Source organism: Lineus longissimus, chromosome 4, assembly GCF_910592395.1.
Source record: "Lineus longissimus chromosome 4, tnLinLong1.2, whole genome shotgun sequence".
Classification (NCBI taxonomy): domain Eukaryota; kingdom Metazoa; phylum Nemertea; class Pilidiophora; order Heteronemertea; family Lineidae; genus Lineus; species Lineus longissimus.
The window spans coordinates 19,263,322-19,288,350 of record NC_088311.1 but is presented as its reverse complement, the minus strand read 5'-3'; the positions used below and the strand labels follow the sequence as shown (position 1 = coordinate 19,288,350).

Below are 25,029 nucleotides of genomic sequence, written 5' to 3'. Positions count from 1 at the left end.
CTAGTCAGCGAATATAGTCCACGCTTTGGATGACTTGTGGATAACACGTGGATGCTATACAGCTGTCACAGCCCTTGACGGAGCGAGCAGTAGCAGAAGGATACCCATGACATGGATTACCCCGTTGTTCTCGCCACAAGGTGGTTTTTCCCAGTTGCACCTACCCTTGACGTTACTTGTGGATATTGGTGAACACGTGGATGCTATACGGCCATAGTTCCCGACGAAGTGAGCAGTTAATACAGAAGTCTCCATGACTGTGCTTGTGTGGCACAAGATCTGGGAGCTGGTAATTGCTATGCTTTGCTGCGGGCGGAAGAAGGTAGGTGCCGCTAGATGGCGTTAAAATATTCCACGGCCGATATGGAAAAGGTCCTTACGCGGTTTACGCGATGCACGATATTGTAAAAGCTATATTTACTTTCAGCAATCATTGCAGATATTATCTAAGTGAACTTATCTTTTCCTTGAGCTGTTGATAAATTAACAACAGGGAGTTCCCCAAAAATTGTGAGTCAGTATGACCTTGACACCATGTATCAACCAATATGTATGTTCCAACAGACCACGTGGACGGAGCAGCTTTGGAAGTCACAGTCTGGGGTGTTTCTATAGCGTTTAGGTTTTGCGTCATAACGAATGGTCTTCAACCAAACATCGGCGTTTAGGTTTTGCGTCAAAACTAACGGTATTCTTCCAACCATCGTTACGAAAACGCTACGTTGCCAATGGCACTCGCGAATGGCAATCGTGTATTAATTGAACATCAGATTGTTTACCTTGACCAAACCCCATTCGCAACATTGACTCGCACAGCAGTTCCATCGGATCCCGTTTATCTTATCAAAGGGTTAATTATCAGAGCAAATCTTGATGACATCGACCCCCTCGAAACAGCTTTCACGACGGTCGATATGCAAAAACCAGCAACGGCAAATAAACGTCATGATAGTTGACGGGCAGTTTCTTCGGTGTAGCACAGCCCAATAGGTGTAAATCCGTTGTCCTCCTTGCCAAAAAGGGCGTACATATTGACGCACCTTTTCAGGAAGCCCGGGTCTGGAAGCTGAGCAATGTCAATAAATTGAGGGTCGAGATGCATCATCAGCGTGAGCGGGTCATTTGAATTGCCAAATACCCGCTAGGGCGAAGTGTAGTTTCGCCTCTGCGGCGATAAGCGGCGAAAACACGCTGGCGGAATTAGTCCTTTGAAGAATTTCCGTCTTCGAAAGAGCGGCGAGAGTATGTGCACTGTGCACTAAACAGCGACTCTACAAATTCATCTATACTGTTACTCGGTGTCGATCCGTTTTATCACGATCAGTGAATTTCAGTCAGTTGATCTGGCAGTGAGCTGTCAGCGAACACAGACAATTTTCCTAATTACTGCATAGATCAACTCATCCAGGTATAGGTTCTTTTGTCTTCTGGTTTTCACAGCTTTGGATCAATCGATAGTTGGGAAAATATTGATGCTGGAGATGATGATGATGCAGCCTGCCTCCAGTGACTATATGATGCAGCGCTGTTTTGCATACAGTGATATATGGCATGCAAGTCGTTATGTATTCCATACCCACTCGTTTTGTCGGTGGTGTTAGGATTTTCAACGAAATTACCACTTTTAAGTAGTGTTATACCGCCGTGTGAAATCGTTCTCAAAATCCAATGGCATTCTTATGCCATTCATAATACCATGTAAGGGGAGTCTGTTTAACTTTTCTACTGTGATGGAAAATGTGATTATAAAACCAACTTTATAAAGACTGTGGTGCACTGAGGGAGATTTCGTGAGTCAGTCTACGAGGGCAAAGTCACAACAACAGCGCCGACATGCATACTATGTAATCGATGCGTTCAGATGTACACGAACGGCGCAGGCCTTTGTCAGTGCAGCCAACTGGGCATGCCTTGATAATCATAGCTTCTCTCTGTCGAGGAATTATCGTACATTCACTATACAGCGAAGATTTTACCGTTTATCGCTAAAGGCATCATTCGTGAAATGGCATAATCACACATTTTTTAAATTTGTATTTGAATTCCAATATAATCGAACAATGCATACATTTCCAAAATAAAGTTTTAAAATTTTACAACTTTATTATCGATATCTGATTATGAAATACGAGATATAGCTGAGAAGATAGCTTTCGAGGCTCTCGCATTGGCGCAGTAAGAGCGCAGTTCGAATGCCATTCGTCGCAAGTTCCAGTGGTCGTTCAAAATAGGGGGGACAATCTCAAAATGTCACAATTATCATAAAAATCAGAGTCTCTTCAAATCCATGGTTTACTGTCAGGGGCATTTTTTTACCTCATTCTGCAAATAGATTTCCAGTTCTATGCGTCTTTTGTGTTGTTCAAAATCGTTTTTACCTTGGGGAAATCAAATCCGTTGTCAGAATGGGTTCAGTTTGTAATTGAAAGTATCGGATAATTCATCTATGCACAATGATATGTTGCCTTTGGGGCTCGTAAACATCGAAATCTAGGAAGTATAACGATGTTCAGGACGGATGTTACGAGCAGGAATCGCTGATGGGAAACCAACCATCCCACATGTTTTTCCCCGCAATGTCTTTGAATATTCCACAACTATAATTTCGAAGACTGCACAAATAACTCCCTGTTCCTCATTAAATAGTAAAGGACGAGAAGAGCCCAATGGTGTGATCGAAACTAATTACAAATCATGCTTTGACAGTTAGTGTGCTCAGAATCTTTCAATTTTATTGATAGATTCCGGTGTGCTGTAGCCAGGAGGGTGTTTTATCGTGTTTTCCATTCATTCAAAAGCGGTCTTTTAAGGGCAAAGCGTGTTCTTTTACAGCACTTTGCAAATCCGCAACTTGTTGGCTGTGCTGCGACAGGCAGGTATCGTGTTCCTTCAGTAATATGACATGTCAACATATACACTTTTGGAAACAGAGGTTCTTGAGCTTTTGAAGACCCTTCAAAGGTTTTACAGCCAACACTAATATGCACCCCGTAGGGTTTCTCATATTGCTGAAGAGCCTCAACGGGGCTTTATTTGCGTTTGTCAGAAAACTGTTAAAGTTTTTTTTCAAAAGCTCAAAAACCTTAATTCCAACAGTGTAAAGTATGTTCTCTCAATATCACCCCCAAATAAACGTAAGCCCAATCACGGCCTTATTGGGGCAAAGTAGACCCTCAGAGCTCACATGTACGTCGTAGGAGGTACTTTGTAATATCGGAGCCTCGCGGGTCAAAATGGTGATGTCCTTAAACTGCCGGTTGTGATGGATACACGTGATAAACCCCATACTAGCCAAATAGTACGATAAAAGATTGACATTGAGTACGCGCGAAATTCCACTCCAGGGGAATTGTTATACCAAGTGCAATATTACAATCCTCTTTGTTTAAAAAGTTTTAAACCTTTGCACTATTCCTCGTATACGCTAACAGATATAATTCCCGATATCGTATGCTTCCGCACAATACCGATAGCGTGCATCGAAAAGTACATGTAATACAGTAGAACCTCTCTATTAAGGATACCCTCGGGATTGACAAGTGCTGTTCTTAATAGAGAGGTATCCTGATTAGAGACTGAGGTCAAATTGAATGGAAACACCCAACTTGGAACAAAACTAGTGTCTTTGAGAGTGTGTCCTTAATAGAGAGGTGTCAGCTAAGGAAGGTTCTACTGTGCTCTTGTTTCACCCATTTAGTCTGAGACCTCATCGTTACTTCAAAATCGACACAGATGTTAATCCAGAACATGATGCCACCATCAGAAACTTGGTATCGCCAACCCACTGTCTTTCCAAATCAAACATTTTAAATGAGATCAAACGACAATTTATATACTTTTACCTAATTCTGGAACATTCGGATCAGAAAGGTCTGAGATCAGTGAAGCTAGAGTATTCGTAACGGCCGGGATTACGGTCGGTGCTGGTAAAGAATTGCTGTCAATGCTATATTTGTTTATGTTCACTAAGAGGAGATTGTCTTTCCTATATAGAAATGTATCTTAATGGATATACATGTATCAGGGAAGTTAAAAATAATTGTAAGATATGTTTTTGGATGCAAGGCGGATGAATCTCTGATCATTGCATAAAGAAATCTCTGATAAATCGAGTGAAAGGTCGGGGATGCAGTCAGTGGTGTCAGTGGCTCGTTCTTCTCTCTGATGTACATCTTGACCCACTATCATCGTGCCCGGGCAATTCAGTTGACACTATTTTCCGGCATAGATGCCGAAATGGAACCTGAACAAATGGCGTCAACCTGCATGTCACGTTGACTACTGCGAAGAGAAGTTACAACCTACAAATATTAAACGATGCAAGATTTTTCTGCAACTAAAGTCACGGACCAGAATTGCACAGAATTGAACATCTCGCACCCGTGACAGCTTCACATGAAGGTGGTGGTGACCCGGCATATATTGATTGCAGTTTAGCCAGAACTTGGCGGTGCTGATTAGACCGTCCGTGACAGACTGGCCTGCCACTACCGAGTCATTTACTGATGGAGCCATCAGTAAATTAAATTAACATGGCTTTCGGCTCTCCATAAACGATGGATTAGGTGCTAGTTGATGGCAATGGGTTTGCATGGGGAGTTCACGGATTTGCTGCAGAAGGGCAACTAAGTTTTATCCGGACGCTAGAATCACCAATATTAGTATGCAACCTCAGCGGAAGTATGGAATACTCATAGCAGATGTCTTCGAAAGACCGATCTGATCCAAGGTAATAAGGCGTAATCCTATATATGTGTTTTTTTCCGAAATATCTGTGTCCCAAGTTTCAAATTCTCTGCCGCACTGCTGCGACTACTTTCTGAGCGACTGCAGAGCTTGATTATCATTAATAAACAAAATTTTATCCAATCCGCTTTTAAGACCAATTGAGATAGTTTTGTTACTCATTCCTCCATACCAATCGTTGTAATACACCTTGGTTCTTTCTCTTCGATATATTTGCCCTTTCTCGCAAAGTAGATACGATAATCTTAAATTGCATGAATTCTGAAGCATACAGATTGCTGACGTCACATTGCCTAGAAGAAGCCCAGTTTCTGCAGATTTCGCTAAATTGCCATGGCCCCATTTCCTTAGTGATATCCAAAAGGGATTTTTTTCATAGCGATGTTAATCGATCCTTGATGAAAGTTTTAACGCACGTTCAAGAAAGACTCAAATAAAGACACCTTTTCGAAGGCGCCAACGGCAAAAAAGCGGACACTATGTTTTATTCCAAGTTACCGGTAATCGTCCAGCGATTCAGATGGTATAGCGACTGACCAGTATGATTCTAGCCACGAAAATAACGCCACTAATTGATTCATCCGCCCCGTGATCAATACTCCCCGCCGGTGAACACGGTGATGGCTTACAAAAACATCAGTTGGGCCCAGGGTCACCGCATGATCGTACTGGAGAATCAGTTTTGCAGCTTCTCGCGCAGCGGCTTAACCACCCATACACAATCAATTTGGTTATAACCGTGGGAAAGTAAGCCAAGGTGGTACAATTATTGCCAGAGGACAATTGACGCCCTTTGAGTGTAGAAAACAGCTTGCAGTAAATAGATAAAACTGTGAGGGGAAAGTATTAAGATTGGTAATGCTGAATATGTGTATTTTTCTGAAAATTAAAAGAATAACACGTCGCGTGGCTTCATTTTCTGGAGAATTTATTGGATTTTTTTTCTTTTTCACGATAAGTCCCCTCGGCAGAATGGGAAGCCTTCTTCCAATACACGTCAGCTTTAGTTTTTCGCCAAGGTGGCAAACTGTTTCTCGCCGCTCATAGAAAATGGAATCATGCGCGCAGTCACCTGCTGGCCCGAGGAGCATCTGACCATGTGGCTGCATCCGGTGATTGTGATTGGTCAGTTCCTGAGTGGCTGAATATGATTGGTCGTTGTTCTCTAAGCAGTAGTACCGCGGGGGTCGGTAGTCCATTGCAGCTGCCTTGTGAATGATTCATGGTGGCTAATGGGAAAAATATATATGGCGAGCCTTCAAGTATTAATTGTAGCACTACTTTTTTTCCGAATGTGTAATGAAGAGAGAGTTGATACTAGTATATGGAAACCTCATCTCTTATTTCATGTATCTATATCATTAAATGTACCCATTGGTCAGTGTAACCCCCCCCCCCCCTCCTCCTCCCCGGTACGGTAAATGACTATCCCTCATTGAAGGAGCATGTCAACTCTTCCGACTGATAGGATACTGGTACCCACATACGTGTATAATGGTGGCATTCGCATTGGGAGTTATGATAATGATCAAAACGTTTCATCAAAAACGTATTATTATGTTGTCAGACCATAGAGTTATCATCTTGACAAAATATTATTCTATGGTCAGACGTACTAATCATGTTGTGCAGAATTGATTTTGAGATATGAAAGCAAGATTTGAATACAAATTTTCTGACCTCAGACTTCATATACAGAATTCATTTGGCTTCTCGGCTAAATCTTGGATCGAGAACACACCGCCTCATGGATCATTGACTGGCTTCATCATAAAGAGGCCGACATTTGCAGATATAGGAAGCCATGAAGTCATATATCGTTCAGAATCATACCTCTCATAAGTATAGTACTTCAAGGAGGATGAAAAAAAAGTTCCACCTTTACCAGATTTTCTTCTTCTTTTGAAGACATATAGCGGGAATTAGTTATTGACATGTGTTTGAGACAGATTTCACAAATATGCCATTTACCAACAGCGAACGAATAGACAAACTGCTGGAGTTCTTCTTTGAAATGAACCTGAGCGATTAACACACCAAGTATATTCAATAAAGGCAGGCTCAGGAGTACACTGAGACGTTTTTATAGCCATAATCTCTTACATGTATGTAGGCATAAATGCGGCAAAAGCTGATTCTCGATGGATCATAACTAAAACCTATATCACGTTAGAGGTGTTTTATAGAATAGAAATTGATACCTCACTGTCGGTATTGGTTGTCTCACCAAAATCCGATTGGGTTGGTGTTGAAATGCATCGAAAACTGATTCTCGGTGGATTATCAGTAAAACATAGCAAGTTTGAGGTGTTTAAAAAATTGACACCTTACTCTCACTGCCAGTATTGGTTGTCTCACTAAACACTGCTTGGATAGCTGTCATTTCGCCCGCCTGAAACCTCTGCAGTCGCCTCGTTCTTGGCCTACATTTTGTAGCTCCAGCCCCGGAATTTCTGGTGAGACAACCAATACCTCCAGTTCGGTATGAATTCTTTGTATTTTGGGTTCCTTTGCCTGGGACTTTTGCCAACAACCTCTTCTGTCGATCACAGGCCAGCTCCATGATGAACGCAGGCGTTCCGCGAGTGGCGGTCATTATCTGAGAAATATCAATTGAGAAAGCTTGCGATTGAATAATCACTCGATGGCTTTTTGTCTCACATCGATAAATAACCAGACTAATCCATAGCGCAACCATTTGGGGTCTGAGGCATGGATAGATAATATCTCGATCGCTCGAGATATTATCTCGGGTGATCGAGTTATTTATCTCGAGCGATCGAGATAATAAGGCCATCAATCGAGATAGTTCAGAAAAAAAATTTCATGTTGAAAAAAAATCATGTGATGTCCTTTCCCAGCCACCGTAAGTTTGAGACATATTCAAAAAGTCGTAAAGTACGAACCCGCCTATCATTCCGTGCAAATTCAAGTGGCTTTTATCAGGAGCTTTTAGAGCATTTAGGTATTAATCGTCAGATATTATGATAACACCTTAATGTCTGCTGGAATTTCAATTTTGAAGTTTGGTTTAAAGAAAGACGAAGACATTCCAAACGCATTATTCGGGAATAATCCCGCATTTGCCATTTCACCCTGTCTGTGTTTCGAGGCATTGATAGCGATGAATCGACTGACAGTGAGGCAGGTATATATGCGCATGATTGATGAATTGGGACTGAGATACAAGGTGGATCAGATGTGACGTGTTAATGGCCACCAAATTGTCGTCTGCAATTGGAGAGTCTTGGCTCCGTTTACACTTGCAACGCGTCACTTTCAAAACGAACAGGTCATTTTCAAAAAGCGGGCAACGTAAGATTCACGATGTCACTATTCACCTTTATGTCATTTGATGTAATCTTTTCAAGTCGATTAACGACCATGCTCGTGAAAAGTGACATGTGACATAATATTTCGTTTCGTTTCAACGATTTCGTTTCGTTTTGATGATTTCATTATATATGGGTTTTAACAGCAACCCCTAATGGTTGTATCACAACCAACGGTACACCCATACACCCAGGGGTCGTGGACATACCCGTGATCGATTGAAAGGGACCTTTTGTCCATGTTATAGAGGTTAACGAATACCATCCGGCGGCCCGCTGATGTAGCTGTTTTTGCATTGACGACGGTAATGGAGTTCGCAAGAGGGGAGGATCCACTCACTGCTGGATGCATTTCTGGGTTGATGAAGGTCGTGCTACAGGCTAATTGATAGCCAGGAACTTATTCATGAGAAACCCCGCATCCTTGCATGTTTCTGACGGACGTTACATAAAGGTCAACCATGGAACAGTTTTAATGCCCTTGTTGACATCTAGAATATTAAGTTGAGAACTGAGAAGTAGAAGAATCCCCGAACGGCGAGTTAAAACCAATTGGCAAAAACTCACTGTTCAGGGATCCTTGCTTGACTGACAGGCGCTGATAGTGTTAATATCGAACATGGGTTTAACCACTGCGCCACTCTGACAGCCGCTAGGGATCTTTTTCAGCTCTTATAATGGCTGGGGCGATGTGTGATTAGACCTGGGAGAAAACGGAATCCCGGAGGAATCCACACTCGGAGAGAGTCTCTGGCTTCGCAATCATACAGGGTGATGAAGCTGTAAGCCAATTGAATTGACTCCACTCCCACTCGAATTTTCTCCAATGACCAAAGCGAAATCCCAGCGTGCCCCAGCATCATTCACCGGATATCCTTCTCACGGCCTTGAGACAAGAGTCAAGCGGTGTAGCCTTCGACATGTCCCCGGCGTCAATCGCACTTGACAGCCGAGATTACGCGCTATGAATTATTTCTCGATAGGGATGTGGCTGAAGAACGGCAAGGCCCGGGTGGGGTGTGAGGTCGGAATGGAAGCCGAAAGTAAACAGAAGATTTCATCATTCATTCCCACGTACCTCACTCATCACAATTACGCGTACATGTATTGGTGTCATCGATTCAAAACGAACACATGGGATACCCTACTCCACAAGAAAACACCAAAAAACCTTTTCTCGCATTTCTTTCACAGCATATATATTGACTGATTGACTTGTCTATCAAATATGCTTTAAATGATAGTAGTGATCATGATGATTCATTTGCCCAAATGTCAATGTTATTCAATCCATACATTACCTAAACGTTGATGTCATACAATATAACGGCTCTAAAAGTGTAAATAATCATAGCAATTAGCGAAAAAAGTATCAAAACTAGAATCGACTTAAAAATATTGATAATATCCACTTTCAAAGCGAATAGATTTTTCATAAAATCGAAACGATGACTAAATATTTACTTCGTCAGATTAGTTTGCAACGGATATTTATGATTATCTAATTAAGGTCCAAATTAATCATTATTCTTGTATCTTATCGAACTCTCGGTTCAAAACTCCCACCGTCTCTGAGAAAGACGACTCACAACATCTGACATATTGGCTTTCTGTCATTCATGAATAGCACTATTGTTGCGGAAGAAATAAAAATAGTTGTTCAATGATATTGATAAAAATATCAGATTTCTTGTTTACAAGACGCATGATTATAAGCAAGTACATCGTTCTTTGAAATGTCATGGTGTCTTTAAGTAAAAACCAAAAGTAGGCAAGTAACAAATGTCAGTCATCTAGGACAATGTTGAATATTACGTCTGCAAACAGAATTTCTCCTTGACAACAACATCCATCGGCATGTCGTGTCATTTCCCTTTGATGCAAACACATCCTCCTTGCGCATGGCCGGAACTATTATTGATGACGTCTTTCCGTCCCTGTTTGAATTCGCCGCCATTGCATTCGAATTGGTTGTGAAACCGGAAAACGGAGACCCCGGGGTCTCCGTTTTCCGGCCCGGAGGAAACCTACGCATACTTTAGAAACAAACGCAACCGTATCGTTGACCAGGAACGCAGGTTTTCCATCATTTTTCAAAAAGTTTCTCAGATTCCCAAATCATGACACATCGGCAAATTGGAATGTCTTCCTGATTCTCAGCAAGTTTAGGAATCGATTTCCGCGGCTCCAGGGTGTTAAGGTTTCATAGGCCTCACATCAAAGAATTTGTAATGGCCACTTCAAAGCAATGCCACTCATTAGAGATGATAACGTGTTTGCCCAGCGTAATAATAATGTATTGCATGAATTTTGCCAAAGGGCCTAATTTCCTTATGCGTTGTTTTTTCCCACTATAATTGTTATTATGATATTTTTTCAACCCCTTTTTAATCGACGGACACAATTCGACGGAGACCTAAAATGAAGTCTGATATTTCAAGTGTCTTTATATTTTGATCGACATGGGCTATTACCAACTACCGCTACCAACAGTATAATGACAAATGCATGGATAAGGATTAAAGTACATGTAGTACATGAAGTATTGCCATATTATAACTCTTGCTGCTACAACGCCAAACCATACCACCACCTACTAATTTCCCACCGAAAGAAGAAAATGCAATTAGCGCCATGAATGAGTTTCATTGCCAACATGACGTCCACATCCCCGGGCCACCACACAGCAGTACTGCCTCCGCCATCGTATTAATAGCGCGGATGGCCATCTCCTGTCATCAGAGACAGGGGATCATTTCATCTTTGTCGCCGGGGAGGCGATTGCTATATATGTATGATGTCGTTGATGATACGTACATGATGATCAAATATAAGTCTTTGGCGACAGCGTTCGTACTGGTGTCACATTACTGAACCCTTTGCGACACGACTCGGATTCCACCAATGCCTGCCTTGGGTATTGCGTCGTAATAATAATACGTTATTCCAGTTGGTCCAGCTGCTGAGCTCAAAAAAGCACTAAGACTGTGTTTTTTTTGGGGGGGGGGGGGGGGGTAAACATGTTGCGCTAGGTTTCATTTAAATCGGCAGTAAGCGAGGATGAGAAGTTCAGAACGAAATGTGTGTTGTATCTTAAGCGAGTAGCCTACCTCCGCCGCTACCCTTAATAGTTAAACTAGTGTGAAAGGTCGTCTCCTGTCATGAGAAACTTAGAAAAATCAACAGAAGGTTGATTCTCTTGAAGTGAGGAGCAAGGGATGACTCATGGTGAACGCTAGGAGAGGCGATGGATGTACATGTTCTGTTGATGGTACATGTTCTGTTGATAGCACATGTACATGATAACATACAGGTTTGGTGACATGGTTCGTTCTGGTGTTTCATCAACCCTTTTAGGACTGAGTCCGAGTATGGTGAAAGCTGATCATTCCATAAAAAGGAACCTTCTTTTGGCCAGGATTCCCAGTTGTTGCAGCGAGAGGTATATACTTTGAAATTTCAAGGCAATGGTAGGATCTAGTCGTAAAATTAACCTTGATCAGGTGTTACCTTCAGCAGTGTCAACTTACACGTACTTTTAAAGATTTTAAATCATGTATAATTACGCACTGATTATATGCACTACTGTAATGTGTAGACTGATACACGTATACTTTAGATACTTTAGATGCCAAGCCGTTGGCCTTGTGACCTGATTTCTTTATGAGTTTTTCCCTTTATCAAATGTGTTCTGAAGATACCGGTATATACTGTGTTCCACGGAACATCATGGCCTTGCTCTTGATTAATTAGAGCTATTGATTAAAACATTGATATCTCACTGCAGGTATAGAATTTCTATTGAGACAATATCTTCATTAGAACGCGCTGGGAGGTAATGATAGATATGTCAATAAATCAAATCGTGCGATTGATCAGAATATCACATTTTACTATAGTTGGAATTAACGTGTGCACGTTTCATCCGTTTCGTCAGCGCTTACAAGATAATCTTTGTTGAAGAGAAATGAAGCTTAAGGGACCATAGGCACCACTATTTAGCTAGAACTTGAAGTCCTAAAGCAATTAGAACCTTTCAATGCTGAAATTCATATTTAGTACCCATTTACGATTGGAAATTTTTCGAATTCAATTAAAAATTATTAATTTTTTTAACGGTGTTGGTTCATTCTCATGTATCAACCTTGTCTGAGTGATGAATACTACATACTAGTCATCGTCACCATAAGGCCGTCCAGTCCCATTAGCAAAGTTAGCCACTAGTACAAATTTCCCTGAGGACATTTAGAACCCTGGTCAATTTAGACGAACTTCCCTTTAAATTACTTTTCTGGCAGAAGTGACGACCTCGTACTTGTACGACCAGATACGAGTATCATAACGGAACTGGCCGGCGAAATTCCTTTGCATGAGATATTCTCGAGAATAAAGAATCCGGTTAACGTAACTTGATAACTGTGTCGTGTTGTCACCCAACTGCCCCAGATAAGAGAATTTTGCCCTCGAAATGTTGTCGCGAGTGAAGGTTTTTCAAATTAGCCCCACGGCCTAATGGCTCGGCCTATTTTCCCAACAAGAAAGTACACACCTGTATCGATTGATTTAGGAGAAATGTACAGTACGCTCTTTAAAATCAAGGTTCGGGCTTTTAACAAATTTAAGGGTTTTTCAGGGCCTGAAGGCTTTTGAGTTCGTGAAAAACCTCAAATGGAAAAAGAGGTTTTCCAAATGCAGCTCAACAATCCGTCTTTTTTTATAAAGTGTACATGTGTCGGCGCGATATTCGGTGAGATTTCCAATTGTTTCTCCTCCCTCATTCAAATTATAGTCTGTCTTCAGGTTTTGTCGACCAACTACAGGATGATTAGGTATCAGAATTGAAATGTAATGGGTTCATCTTGTTTTGATAGAAATGTAACAAGGGTGAAATGACAAACAATGTCACATCCACCTCATACTGAGCAACGCGAAAAAGACTGTATACTTTTAATTTTGAATAACTCCCATGATATCAATCATAAATTTAATGTTTTCACAAATGCTGGATACCAGCAGTGTTCTAATAGATAGCGTTTCCTGCATCAAAGGTGTCCTCTTAGAAAAAGTTCAACTGTATATTCGTGTGAATTCACATAATTGTAATAGCAACTAATTAATTTCGTGCTTTTATTGGTTTAGACCAAAGTCTTTCAAATAATTTATTCAAAAGGCTCTGTTTAGATTAAGATATGTGTCGAGAGTGTCTGCTCTGTCAATGGGCATTGATTTTTAAACAAATAGCATTTGTATACGAAATGGGATGACGTGAATGGCGTGGACACTTCGGATTTAGAGTAGCTCAATGATTTATTTTTAAAAGCTTGATGTGATGGCGAATCTGTTATAGCTATAGGAGATTAATGGTAATGCCATAACCCACCCTCTTCATCAAGAGACTTGACGGATTTCTGCAATTAGACCATGTATAAATAAAAATCCAGGCCTTTTCTGATTTCGCGCGGCGGTAACTTAATGTAATTTTCTACAGTATTTCTCGTATATTGCCAGGAGCTTGTTGACTTGTACGCCGAGTATCGCGTATTACAAGCTAAACACTATCCACCAGGAAATAATATATTACTGTTATTTTTCTCTCTGGTCGCTTTTGTTGTGGATTTATCGCCAGGCATCGTCTACTTGTAAAGGTCATAGATGTGATTACATCGCTTAAGCTACTTCGATAGCGAGTCCAGCAGGGTGTCGAACAATAGACAATGCACGCAAGAGGATAGAATAGGGATTTTTTCGCAGGGTGCCCACAAATGACTACTGGATCACCATCGCAAATTGTTCGACCACCTGATCGCGATGTCGAAAAAGGCCTCACAGTATTGACGGAACGGAACGAAATGAACGGAATATGATGGGACGGAATATGATGGGACGGAATATGATGGGACGGAATATGATGGGACATGATAAACACCCGCAAAGATGTTTTCGGGGGGGAGGGACTAGCGGGAGATTATGATATGACAAGACATTATGACAAAAACTGGAGGTACTAAATTGTCTTCAAATAGTTTTTTTCCAGTAAATTTTAAAATTTTAAAAAGCTATTTGTTATGAATGGACCTTTGTAGGAGCATCGCAGCAGGGTGTTTTTCTATGGCGGGCAGGAAGAATTCCGAATATCCTATAGTACACAAAATTAACGGTTTATCTCAGGGTCATGATCAGGACGAATCTTGATAATATCGGCCCTCATGAAACGCGTTTTATGGGGGTCGGTGGGGCCTAAGCCAGCAATGGCAAACGAAAGTAATGCCCTCAATGCGTAGTACGTCTCATGAATCATAGACTTCCGGGGCAGTCCAGTGCGGCAGGACGAGGCCGGAGTGTAATGAATCACCGATCCGTTACCACACATGTAGACACCTACGTCATCGAACCAAGCGGACGTTCTTCAGGCTGTAAATGTCATGTAGACTATTCTTGTCAGATTGATAAAATTTCCCATAGATTCGTCTGGTTAACGTGATACCTTACAACCATGTCTTTCAAAAGGTGTCATATGACAAAGCATTGTTAAAACCCACAGATTTACTTGTCGCAGGCATAATTGATATACCTCGAAGTGTCAGTTTTCAAAGCCATATGACAAATGCAAGTGACGACTGGGGGAAGCTGGATGTTCTGATGATGGTTGTACGAAGACTTTCCCGGAGTGGCGTCCCGGCTGTGCCGCGCCCACCCCGGACGTACGCCACGAGAGAAACGCTCCCATCTCCCATGGATGGTGCCCAAACGGATATTCCTTTTGTCATTGTAAAGATGTCCCGTATTGGCCAGTCAAGGCCCTTTAACGGAGCAGTTTAGAGAGTCCAACCAATCACTGCTCAAGGTCTTTCAGCTCGGAAAAAGTTGTGGATGGTGAAGCCTCGTACCGAGTCATCGCTCGCCACCCGCCGATACTTGTCTCAAGGTTGAGTTTAAGCTCCGTCTGCCTCTGGGGCGATCGACCCCACCGAAACCAGATCTCGTAGTGAAGCACTTGGCTTTACGTAACTGGTGGTACATGTACATGTAGGTCAATATCAGTTGTTGAACGCCGTACTTACCGGGGAAAAACTGAATTTTCATGTCTACTCTTCAGTTCCATTGTGCATTCATTAATTCAATGCACCGAATAACATCCTCATCGTTCTTTATCATTTCAAGTGCAATTCATCGTCAACTGTCGCGGTACGTAAACATTTCTAACTTTTTTCGATGAATGGAAACCCGATCTTTGTTGTGTTTTTGTTTACAGCGTTAACTGCTGTCATTGTAGGAGTCGAAATCAATGGCTCTAAATGTATTGGAGTAACCAAACTATCAATTTTCAAACAGGCTCCACTTGAACTAACACTTAACATGCATATTGTTGCAATTGAGTGGCGTGTTTAGTGAATGTATACAACAGGTTGCAGATAGAGGGGTTTGTTCTTGACTTACTATCAAGCAGAAACACGTACATGTAAATGTTTTCAATAATTTTGCTACCCTAATGTTGGACACTCTTGCAAGTGTCTTATACACAAACATTTGTGGCGCATCCATCTTTAGGCGATATAGTCCTCATTTTCGCATTACTTTTTTGCCCATGGCGATTTTGGCCCATCGATACCTATGAAAGCTGTTTCAATTCAGTTTCTGACTGGGCTCATTACTACACACATGTGCCTATCGTGCCTGATATGAGCAGACTTGGGCCACAATAACATGTACAGTTTGTTGAAAATATGACTTAATAGGCAGTTGTTTCAAGCGGGTGAAGAAATGCAGTCTTTCAAAAAGTTAACCGAATCATGAGCAAAATCTAACGAGTCAGACGCCTCAGGTATTAAAGAAAACAAAAATACTCATTTGCTGTCACATTTCAAAACAATATTCCAATAAATTAAATTAGGAAAGATGATTTGCTATGACGAGTCGTTTACTACCGGTTTTCTGCAGGATGCGGATGCCAAGATTATCCTAAACAACATACTATCCGCGCATTACTCATCATGAACATAATTAGACACATGCATGCCAGGAGATTATTAAGCAAAAACATTGGAACATCTAATAAAACTGCCGCTAGTTGTGCGCCTGATTAATTCTAGTTGACGGCCATTACCAATTAACGGAGTGCTATCGTATGAGGAGAACAACGCTACACTGGTCAAAAATGAATTTACGAAAATATACCACTTTACTAGTATATTATGAAGGTGTGTGACACCCGTCGAACAGAAGAGGAACACAAATGCTCCTCTCCACTCCATGCAGCTACTTTAAAATGATTATATCGGCAGCAGCTGTGTCGGGAAGATAAAGTTACACGTATTCGCCAATAGGAGTTCCTCGCACCTCACAGTACGTCGAAACTATTCACGCTTGTACGAGGAATATATGTAGTGATGAATCTAACATGACTCGGTGCCCTTACTTTGCATATTAGCAACCTGAAGTTGGCCAATTTAACCCCCTGCTCCTGCCCATAGTCCCCCTTTAAGCTATAGTTTGCCATCGACATCAGTCGATACGGATTACGGATAGAGAATATTTCAGAACAAACTATGTAATCTACATGTACACCAAAGTTAGTGATATAATGTACTGTGTCGATACTCTTTAGCCGGTTGTGTGGCGCCTGTACAAATGGCAATCTTACGTGTAATAAGCCCTTGTGACACGGACGCGCCCACGACGGCTAAATAGCGCCTACACAGTTTATCAAAGTCGTGACATATATATATCGATGATACCATCAGAAGGCGCTGGTCAGCTGACCATTGGTCATGTCATGTGGTTTTATCCCAAGCGACATGACGTCATCGGCACCCCTCATTCAATTTTGGAACTCCGCCTAGAGTGGACGTTCTGTAGGCTAAATACATTTTGGGTACATTTCAGAGTGTAACCATAGTAGTCTTCCGTCCTTGAAGGATTGATTCACTTGTTCAGAACATCCATTCTCATTAACACTTGAATCTTCTTGTCCACCTTCATTAACGCCTCGCCTACCTTTAATGAGTGAATCATCAATATCGTCAAAAACCATGGCAGATCTCCATAACGATCGTCTGAACACATAGCACACATCCATTCATATACATACTCTTAATTTTTTCTATTTACAAGTACCATGAGGATGGAATATACTCAAATTTTGCTCTGGTCCAGCGTATATCCCCGGTAGATATCGGGCTTTCCGATTCGGCGCTTCACACGCGGCCGTACATGCAGGAACGTCCCTGAAGTGTTCGCCAGTTTTGCGAATGGTAAGATGAATAGTGGGTCTGGTCCGGTGAGAGAATAATCATTGCGGAGGAAGATGGGACGTTGAGATGAGTTTCGCGCAGCTGCCAGCCCGTCGTTGGAACAGTTATCGACTCCACGAAGTCGGTGCTCCGGTTCGCAGAGCGAGAGCGTGCACGTCGAAACCTTCGCAGCTTTGAAAGGAATTCGCTGAGGCACTCTAAGAAAAGCGTCCTTGGCTTTCGAGGGGAGAGGATCATTGGAAGTTGTATTATGCTCAAGTAATGGGATATTCGGGCTGCGAAATACAAATGTGTTATGTTGGCAGCGGGTGTGTTCATTTGCAGGGAAGACCGCGATCTTTTAATACCGCTGTGGCGGTGATTTCGCTAAGTCTCGTTGGATACGTCCGTTTTTTAGCTTCTCGGCACGCTGTGAGAAGCTAAGAATTCTCTTAGGATTATCATAATGGGTTCACTTGGCGCCATTGTTTGGGATGCTCTACCTATGGCTTGAGAGGATTGTCGGGAATACCCCCGCGCTATTGAGAATACTATTGGGATATCTAAGTCTTGGTTTCATTGTGTCTCGTGTATTTCGTTAGGTGTATCTGTAGCCTGTCGTCCAGCTGGGAGATCTAAGCACAATGATAAGCAATATCATCTTTGCTTCTATTCGGACTGGAATAGTCAATTCTTTTCCCAATGGGATAGAATCATTTCTCAGTTTTGCCAAAAATCTGATTTCATTTGATAACGCCACGGTATGACTGCCGAAGTGCTTTCTGGGATGTACGGATGTGCTAAGGTTCTGGAATATGTCTCTCTACCGGAATTGATTGCATGTGCCTGAGATTGCCCCGGGGAATCTTGGCCAAGATGAAGAGGCCGGATGGGGAGGCGGCACCGGCCCGCTCCACACGGAGGAAGTATTTCATTCTGAAATGGAAATGGTTCTCTAAGGATAAAAAATCATGTCCGGTAAGAAATTGTTCGATTTTAGACGTTTGAAAAATTATCCTGGCCGGTTTGAAGGGAAATAACCGCAGATAACCGCTGTCGTTGTTCTATGCCCTTTATCAGTCCAATGATTTTGGAATAACCCGCCTTCACGGACATATTATATGACTCGTATCTCTTGATGCAATCTTGCTCTATTTGAGCTAGACTCCAAAATGTTATGTATAGGTAAATACCACTTGCTAACCAGTGGACCTGTCAGTGTCACGGCTGAATGTAGAAAATATCGATAAATAGCTTTTCTAAAGGCTCCTTAGCTATTATCAGAAATGCATCATCGGGCCGGCTCCCCTTATCCCTTTTTGCTATTATCTTAAAAGCATTCCAGAAGCACACAAAAGAACGAATATTGACATGTCACTATGTATCATCATTAGCATTTTAGGGCAGAGATAATACTCCGATATGTTCCTTCGGCGTTTTATGATTAAGCGAGTAATATGTAAATCTCGATATTGATATTGATAAGATTCAAAAACCTTATTGATATGATGCACAAACCTTGGTGGTCAAGATGTTAGGGCTCTTGCCCAATCCTTATCATTACTACCTCAGGTCGTGGTTTGACCTACTAAAGATTGTGTTTATGATGCTCAGAGTGTTTCGCAGTTGTGACATCGTTTGTAAGCGATGGCATGCACGCCAGCTAATTGTACACATCTTCAATGATTTTATGACCAGACTGCCACAGTTCAATCGACCATAACGTATACAAGCTCACATGTGATCCATAACAAACAGTTTCCAAAGATATGGTCCTGATGTGCTATAGCCTCTTCTTTATGTCTTCCTCCTTAAATACGAAACCAACTGGTTTTGGAGATGCAGTGTGAATAAAACGAGTCTTTTCAGTGAAGCCGAAGCAGATTGTTGAACAACTATTTTAATTCTGATCATACGTTGTAGGCCGCTTTTGAAAGGGACGATTTCTTACTTGTTTCATGCTGATGTAGCGCTTTTCCGTGGTATTTTGAACCTTACTCAACGCGCTTTTAGGGGAATAATTAATTTCCTACCCTGGCGTCCGCAAAGATTTGAATTGGAATTTGACCTCAGTCGATAAGTAGGGAAACCTAGAAGTGACCCGGACGGGTGTTGAGCCAATTTTACACTCTCGATCATGAGGCCGACGCTATACCGCTGCCAAATACCCCGGCAAAAGGGCGAAATTCCTCAAAGGATTCATTTTCCAATTGACTATCACTCTCTTTTGCCACAGTGTTGTCACTTATTGCAATGCTTACCGGAAGACCAACCATCTCTTGGTGGCTAATTGACTTAGCATAATTCCTCCCAAGGACTTCCTTTTCCAGAGCAGTGCTAAAATCATTATGAGTAGAAATGGTGGCCTAATTGCATCTCCGTTATGTACGGTACTAATTGGTCCATTTATCACCAACCAAACACCATACTGCGCGTAAGATTTGGATTTTTAGTAATGCATGGCTACGTTTAGTATCGACGTGTATTCACTTCAGTCTGCACAAGATACCAAACTAGTCCATTTCACGAGAATATTAATGGCACTCTGATTTTTGATAATTTTTACGCAGAAAACGCAACAGTTGAAGAAAATGTCGTTAAAAATCTGAAACTACGGAAGTACATGAAATTACAGGTATCCAAAAATACTCGCTTCGCCAGAATCGACAACAGATCACAGAGAATAACGGGCATTTAAAACGGATTTTAGGCATTTTTCCAGGCAGTACCATCTGCTCACGAACTCGAATATCATGTTGACGCCATCCGTAAGGAAACTATTTCTTGAAGAAGTCGTAATGGATGGCTATCCACCCGTGTCGCTAGTCCATTTTCAGTTTTCTTATACCGTGCAGATGAGAAATTGTCTGTCTCCCAACCCAAAAGACCTAAAAATACACATCATCGATGCTTTTACACCTCATTTCCTCCGATATGTATACAGGCTCACAGTCACTTCCTCAGTTTGCCTCACTTACCGACACTATCATCACTAATGTCCTAATCTATGGCCTCTACTAGTCACCTCTTACGGGATATCAATTGCCTCTTGTATATGCCACCGGCCTCATTAGGTTGGTAGCGGCGGCTGGGGACCAATGTATTCTTCCAGGGATATATTTCCGTCTCTTCCGCCTTGGATCCGTTCGTCCTGGTTAAGGTTGGACGAATAGTAGATCTACAGGACACACGGGGTCAGAATGCATGGTCACACGTAGTGTAATTAGATGACAGCTCTGCTACTTGACTCATCCGCTCATTGGCTGATAGCGCGGCGGCTTGAGACCAATGTGTTCTTCCATGGGTGTTATTTCCGTCTCTTCCGCCATGGATCCGTTCGTCCGTCCGTTGGTCGTGCCGGGGTAAGGCCAAGCTCGTACCAGGTTTATACATTAACCTCAATTCGTGGGCATTTATAGCATGATTACTGATGCAAACACGAAGCGAGGTCTATCAGCTGATGCTCCGCCATGTTGACCTGGTTAAAATCTCTCCGGACATGGACCAGCTGGTTGCTCGACTTTAATCCATTCTATCAAAAGTTGGCAAAGCGGCTTATAACCGCACCGCCGTGTCGGCGGCTGGTGCTCAATCCAGCAGAACACGACAAACAGATTATTGCCTGTGATCACCAGGGTGCAGTATGTTTATGAAGATGATGAAAATGGCAGACATTATGATTATGGAGTGGTTATGACTGAGGGACCATATTAAAATAGTTTGATAAGCCACAAACGACATAATGGTTTCATCTGCAGAAAGGCCTCAGTGTTCAACTGTATGGACAGTTCTATATACATGTACATCACTGACATGCTGGCGCACTTTCTCTAAAATTGTATTTATTGTGTTTTGTTACGATCCTTTTGACGAAAATCAATCGTCCACTCTGGGTTGCCAATGTACCTTCTTCTGCGTACGACCTGCCTAAACTATAACTTCAGTCCTGCAGGACAACATTGCAGGATGTGCACTGCTGTCTGTACTGCAGTCTGCCTATGTACATGCCTGTCCGAGGTCTTGTCACTTTTCATCACTTAACGTAACCCGTGGCTCTTGCTCCGATATTAATTCCGCCATTTTGTCGAACGGCGGCCATAAAACCGACATTTAGTGATAATGGTAATGATATACAGTGCCACACCAATTTATCATTGGATAGTTTTTAACAAAATGAGTCAGTATTTTGCCACTTTTTGTACATTAGAAAGCGGCCTGTACGCTTCCACGCTTGTTGTGGGTCAATCCGTTTTACTGAGTCGAATGTCAGTGCTGTTCTATAGGCCGTAGGCTAAATCCAAAAAGGGGCTTATGGTTTTTGAGTCGTCACAACATTTTGGGGAAGAACAGATTACTCTTATCGTGTATCGCAGATACGTATACGGTGCTTACTTCTTATAAAACAAAAGTTCCTACAAAAATAGTTGCTCCTCAGATACTTCTACATTAGTAGCCAAAATATCATTTCTACTGCTCTTTAAATAACGGAAAGAATAATTTTTGTTCATGATTTGCCTCCTAGGTGGCAGGACTAAAGGAAGGAGGTTCAGCGACCTAGGAGTGAAATGATGAACCAAAATAATGTCATGCCAAACGTAGCGCTGCCATCTAACCTTGCGTCTGTAATTGGCGGATTCGCAATAACTTGGGACGAGACTGCATTGTGATAAAAATTTATTTTCAGCGTAAATGTAAAAGTTGCTCAATAGTACAGTCAAACAAAACTAAAAATACGCTTCACCTCAACCATCAGCACTATCTTCCGTAACGTTACTTAAGTTGATGAAAATAACCCGTTATTCGAAGGTATTTTCTTCTTTTCCGCATAAGTCGTGTTGTCATTGGCGTACAATAGTCTGAGTGATTCATTACGAGCATGGAACCATCCATCTTGTATTTTGTAAGACGTTTCGAAGTGCCAAGAGAATCCAAATTGAAATTAATCCCCTCTTCTAGTGACATTGAATGACACGTTCACAACGGCAGCTTCTGCCTCTGGGGTTACTCGGCTGTAGAAAGAGAACACCGTGTTTTGATGTGTTTGTGGTGATGATATTGATGAGGTCCCGGTAGAACGTACGGCGCATGAACCGTGACCAGTGTATCTTTGATGTACCATCCTGGCCCGGCATTTCGTACCATCTCATATTCCGATTTAGCTCAAACTGCATGCCATGTCAAGGCCTTGCGGAGTTGATACTTTGAATTAACCGATGGAGCTCGATCTTCTGTGTTAAACAGGCTTGATCAATCTCGATCTTAGGCATAGTTTTTGACAGAATATACAAAATTTGTGTAAACTCCGCTATGTTACGCCATCCAAGTACACGTATACCAGTGGTTTTTAATTCATCATCGATTGGTTTTGTTCGTGTAAAAATTACGCTAAATATCTTTTTCTCATCCCTGCTTGACCACCAGCACTAAAAATAGAAATAAATGCTTTTGAGCTTTTAAAAAACCTTTACAGTGTTTGGCCGACACGAATTTGTACGCCTACATGTATTAGGTTTATTCGGTCAATTGTTTTTTTATCTCGCTGAATATTTGATCCGAAGTTCTTATTCAAAACCACTGGCATGACTGGTTCTTATCCCTGATATCATTCATGAATTTTGGCAGCATCATTAGTAGCTGTTATGTAAATACGTGCCTTGTGGGTATATACTTATGTTCGGGTCTCGATTTGACGGCGATTGATTTAAACTGAGGAGACCTCTCATTCAAGAGCATTTCGGTCTCCAGTGATTTTTTTAAACAGAATTTGCATAAAGTCAATGGTGTACATATCATATTCGGCGCCGCGCCATGAATATTTGAAAGAATATATTTGCCGTATACTGATATGAGAGGGAAATAAACCTTCGAGATACTCAGTCAGCTCGTGGTTCCAATATGAGTTACTCTTATCATCGTAGCCCCTGGACTCACTCAGTGCAGATACTGAAAAGCGGGTTCACCCCGGAGGGAACGTTGAAACCCTAGTAAGCAGAGTTTTTTTTTAATCTCTAAAAACACATATTTCAAGAATGCATGGAAAATTTTCCACGCTATTTATTCAGAGCTGGACGATCTCTTCACTGGCAACAAACAAGGTTGCCCATCGCGTGTTCCTTTTCATATGTTGACGTCCAACGTTCTCTCCTTTGAGGTCTAGAATCAGCGCCACGACTGACACACGTTGGGAACACCAAATTTTGTGTCTGGCTACGCACGCACCCACCGTACTATGCTACGACGATTCATGAGCATGAGCAACTGGATGCAAAATCTAGAAAAATCAATCTCCAGATGATAGGATGCCTAGCATTTGCTGCGGAGCAACAGTACGCTAGTACACTGGGCAACCGTAACCAATGGCGCGACTATAGGAGATTTGGAAAAAAAGTCATTCCCATTTCTACCAATTGCGGTGCAGATTCCAAGGCATATTTATACTATCAATATCGCGTATTGCAAGCATTTCCCATTTGCCGTTCATTCCCATTGACCAGTTTCCAGTGTGCATACTTTGAAGCTGGTCAATTATCTCTCCTACTGATTGGATTATGTTCTCTCTGGATGTCCCCGGCGGAGCTAGTGTCCGTAGTTTATCACGCAATGCCTGCGTCAACCTTTCCCGGGCATCTGATCATAAATATACGGAACAGATTGCTTGAACTTGCAGGGATTAGGCCCTAGAAAACATGTGGCGATTTCCCATGGCACTTCCATGGGGTCACTAGGTGGGGGGCCACATGACCCTACACTACGAAGGAAGTGCCTATTAGGCTTCTACAGAAGTAAATGATTACGTCCTTTGCCCAAAAGGACGTAAGGACGCTGTGCGAAAACTAACTGGGCCAATATTCTGCTCTGTACCGCCTACAAAATATGAATTTTGAAGTTTTCACTTTTTGTGTCAATCGTGTGTTGGCCAGGTCTTCATCGGATAGTTGATTTGTTCGACTGATCGGATCTGGCAATTAAGGATCTGCGAATAGGAGTTTCTGGAACTCTTTAACCTTTATCGAGGTACAAGCATGCTAGCCTTTTCTACATGTACATCATTCAGTTGCAGCAATAAGAGAAACTGACTCATGTTCCCCTTCCTTGCCTTGGCCTAACATTGGTCATTTTTTTAGTCACGGTTGTCGTTTGTGTATTTACACTGAGAACTAGATGAGTTCTGTCTTTATTTCCATTCCTGCGTATAATCAAGAAATTAACTTATCAATAATTGATTGATTTAAAAAGCAGTATTGCGTGTTGGCGATAAATTCTATGGTCAATGTTATTACGAGTGCATTGATAGATTGGTACAACACATTTAAGCATAAAGGGCATGGCTATTCTAACATGTTCCAGAATCGCGTGATGAAAAGGCCAGGTCTCCATCGTCGGGAGCTATTAACAAAGGATATGAGAATAGAACGTTAGAGTATACTCGGGTGGCGTTTTGCTGCCTAGGAGGCCTAAATTATCAAAATCTCAAAATCGTCCTTGGTTGTGTTCACAGATGTGCCCGACACAACCTTGAAGCTTGATACAACGATGCCACGAACGTATTTCTCCGCAAACCAAAGTGCCATATCCCACCCGCCGCAGTCACCAACATAAAACGTGTTTCAGGCTAATAACCTCGGCAATGCTGCGCTCTTTATGTCCAATTAGAGGAGTTTGCTTGACACGAGTGGCAACCCTTGGCCGCAATATTGCAATTCTCTTCGTGTAAACAAACA

General features: G+C 41.9%; 1 protein-coding gene across 2 annotated transcripts in view; it reads left to right on the top strand.

The window, feature by feature from the left end:
- The first annotated feature begins 268 nt into the window (after positions 1-268).
- Positions 269-25,029, top strand: part of LOC135486516 (rho GTPase-activating protein 100F-like) — a 156,063-nt gene continuing 131,302 nt past the window's right edge. For both annotated transcript variants that reach the window (XM_064769353.1, XM_064769352.1), the window contains exon 1: positions 269-322. In XM_064769353.1, coding sequence (XP_064625423.1) covers positions 299-322 — 24 coding nt within the window. In that variant the 5' untranslated portion in view covers positions 269-298. The remainder of the gene's footprint in view (positions 323-25,029) is intronic.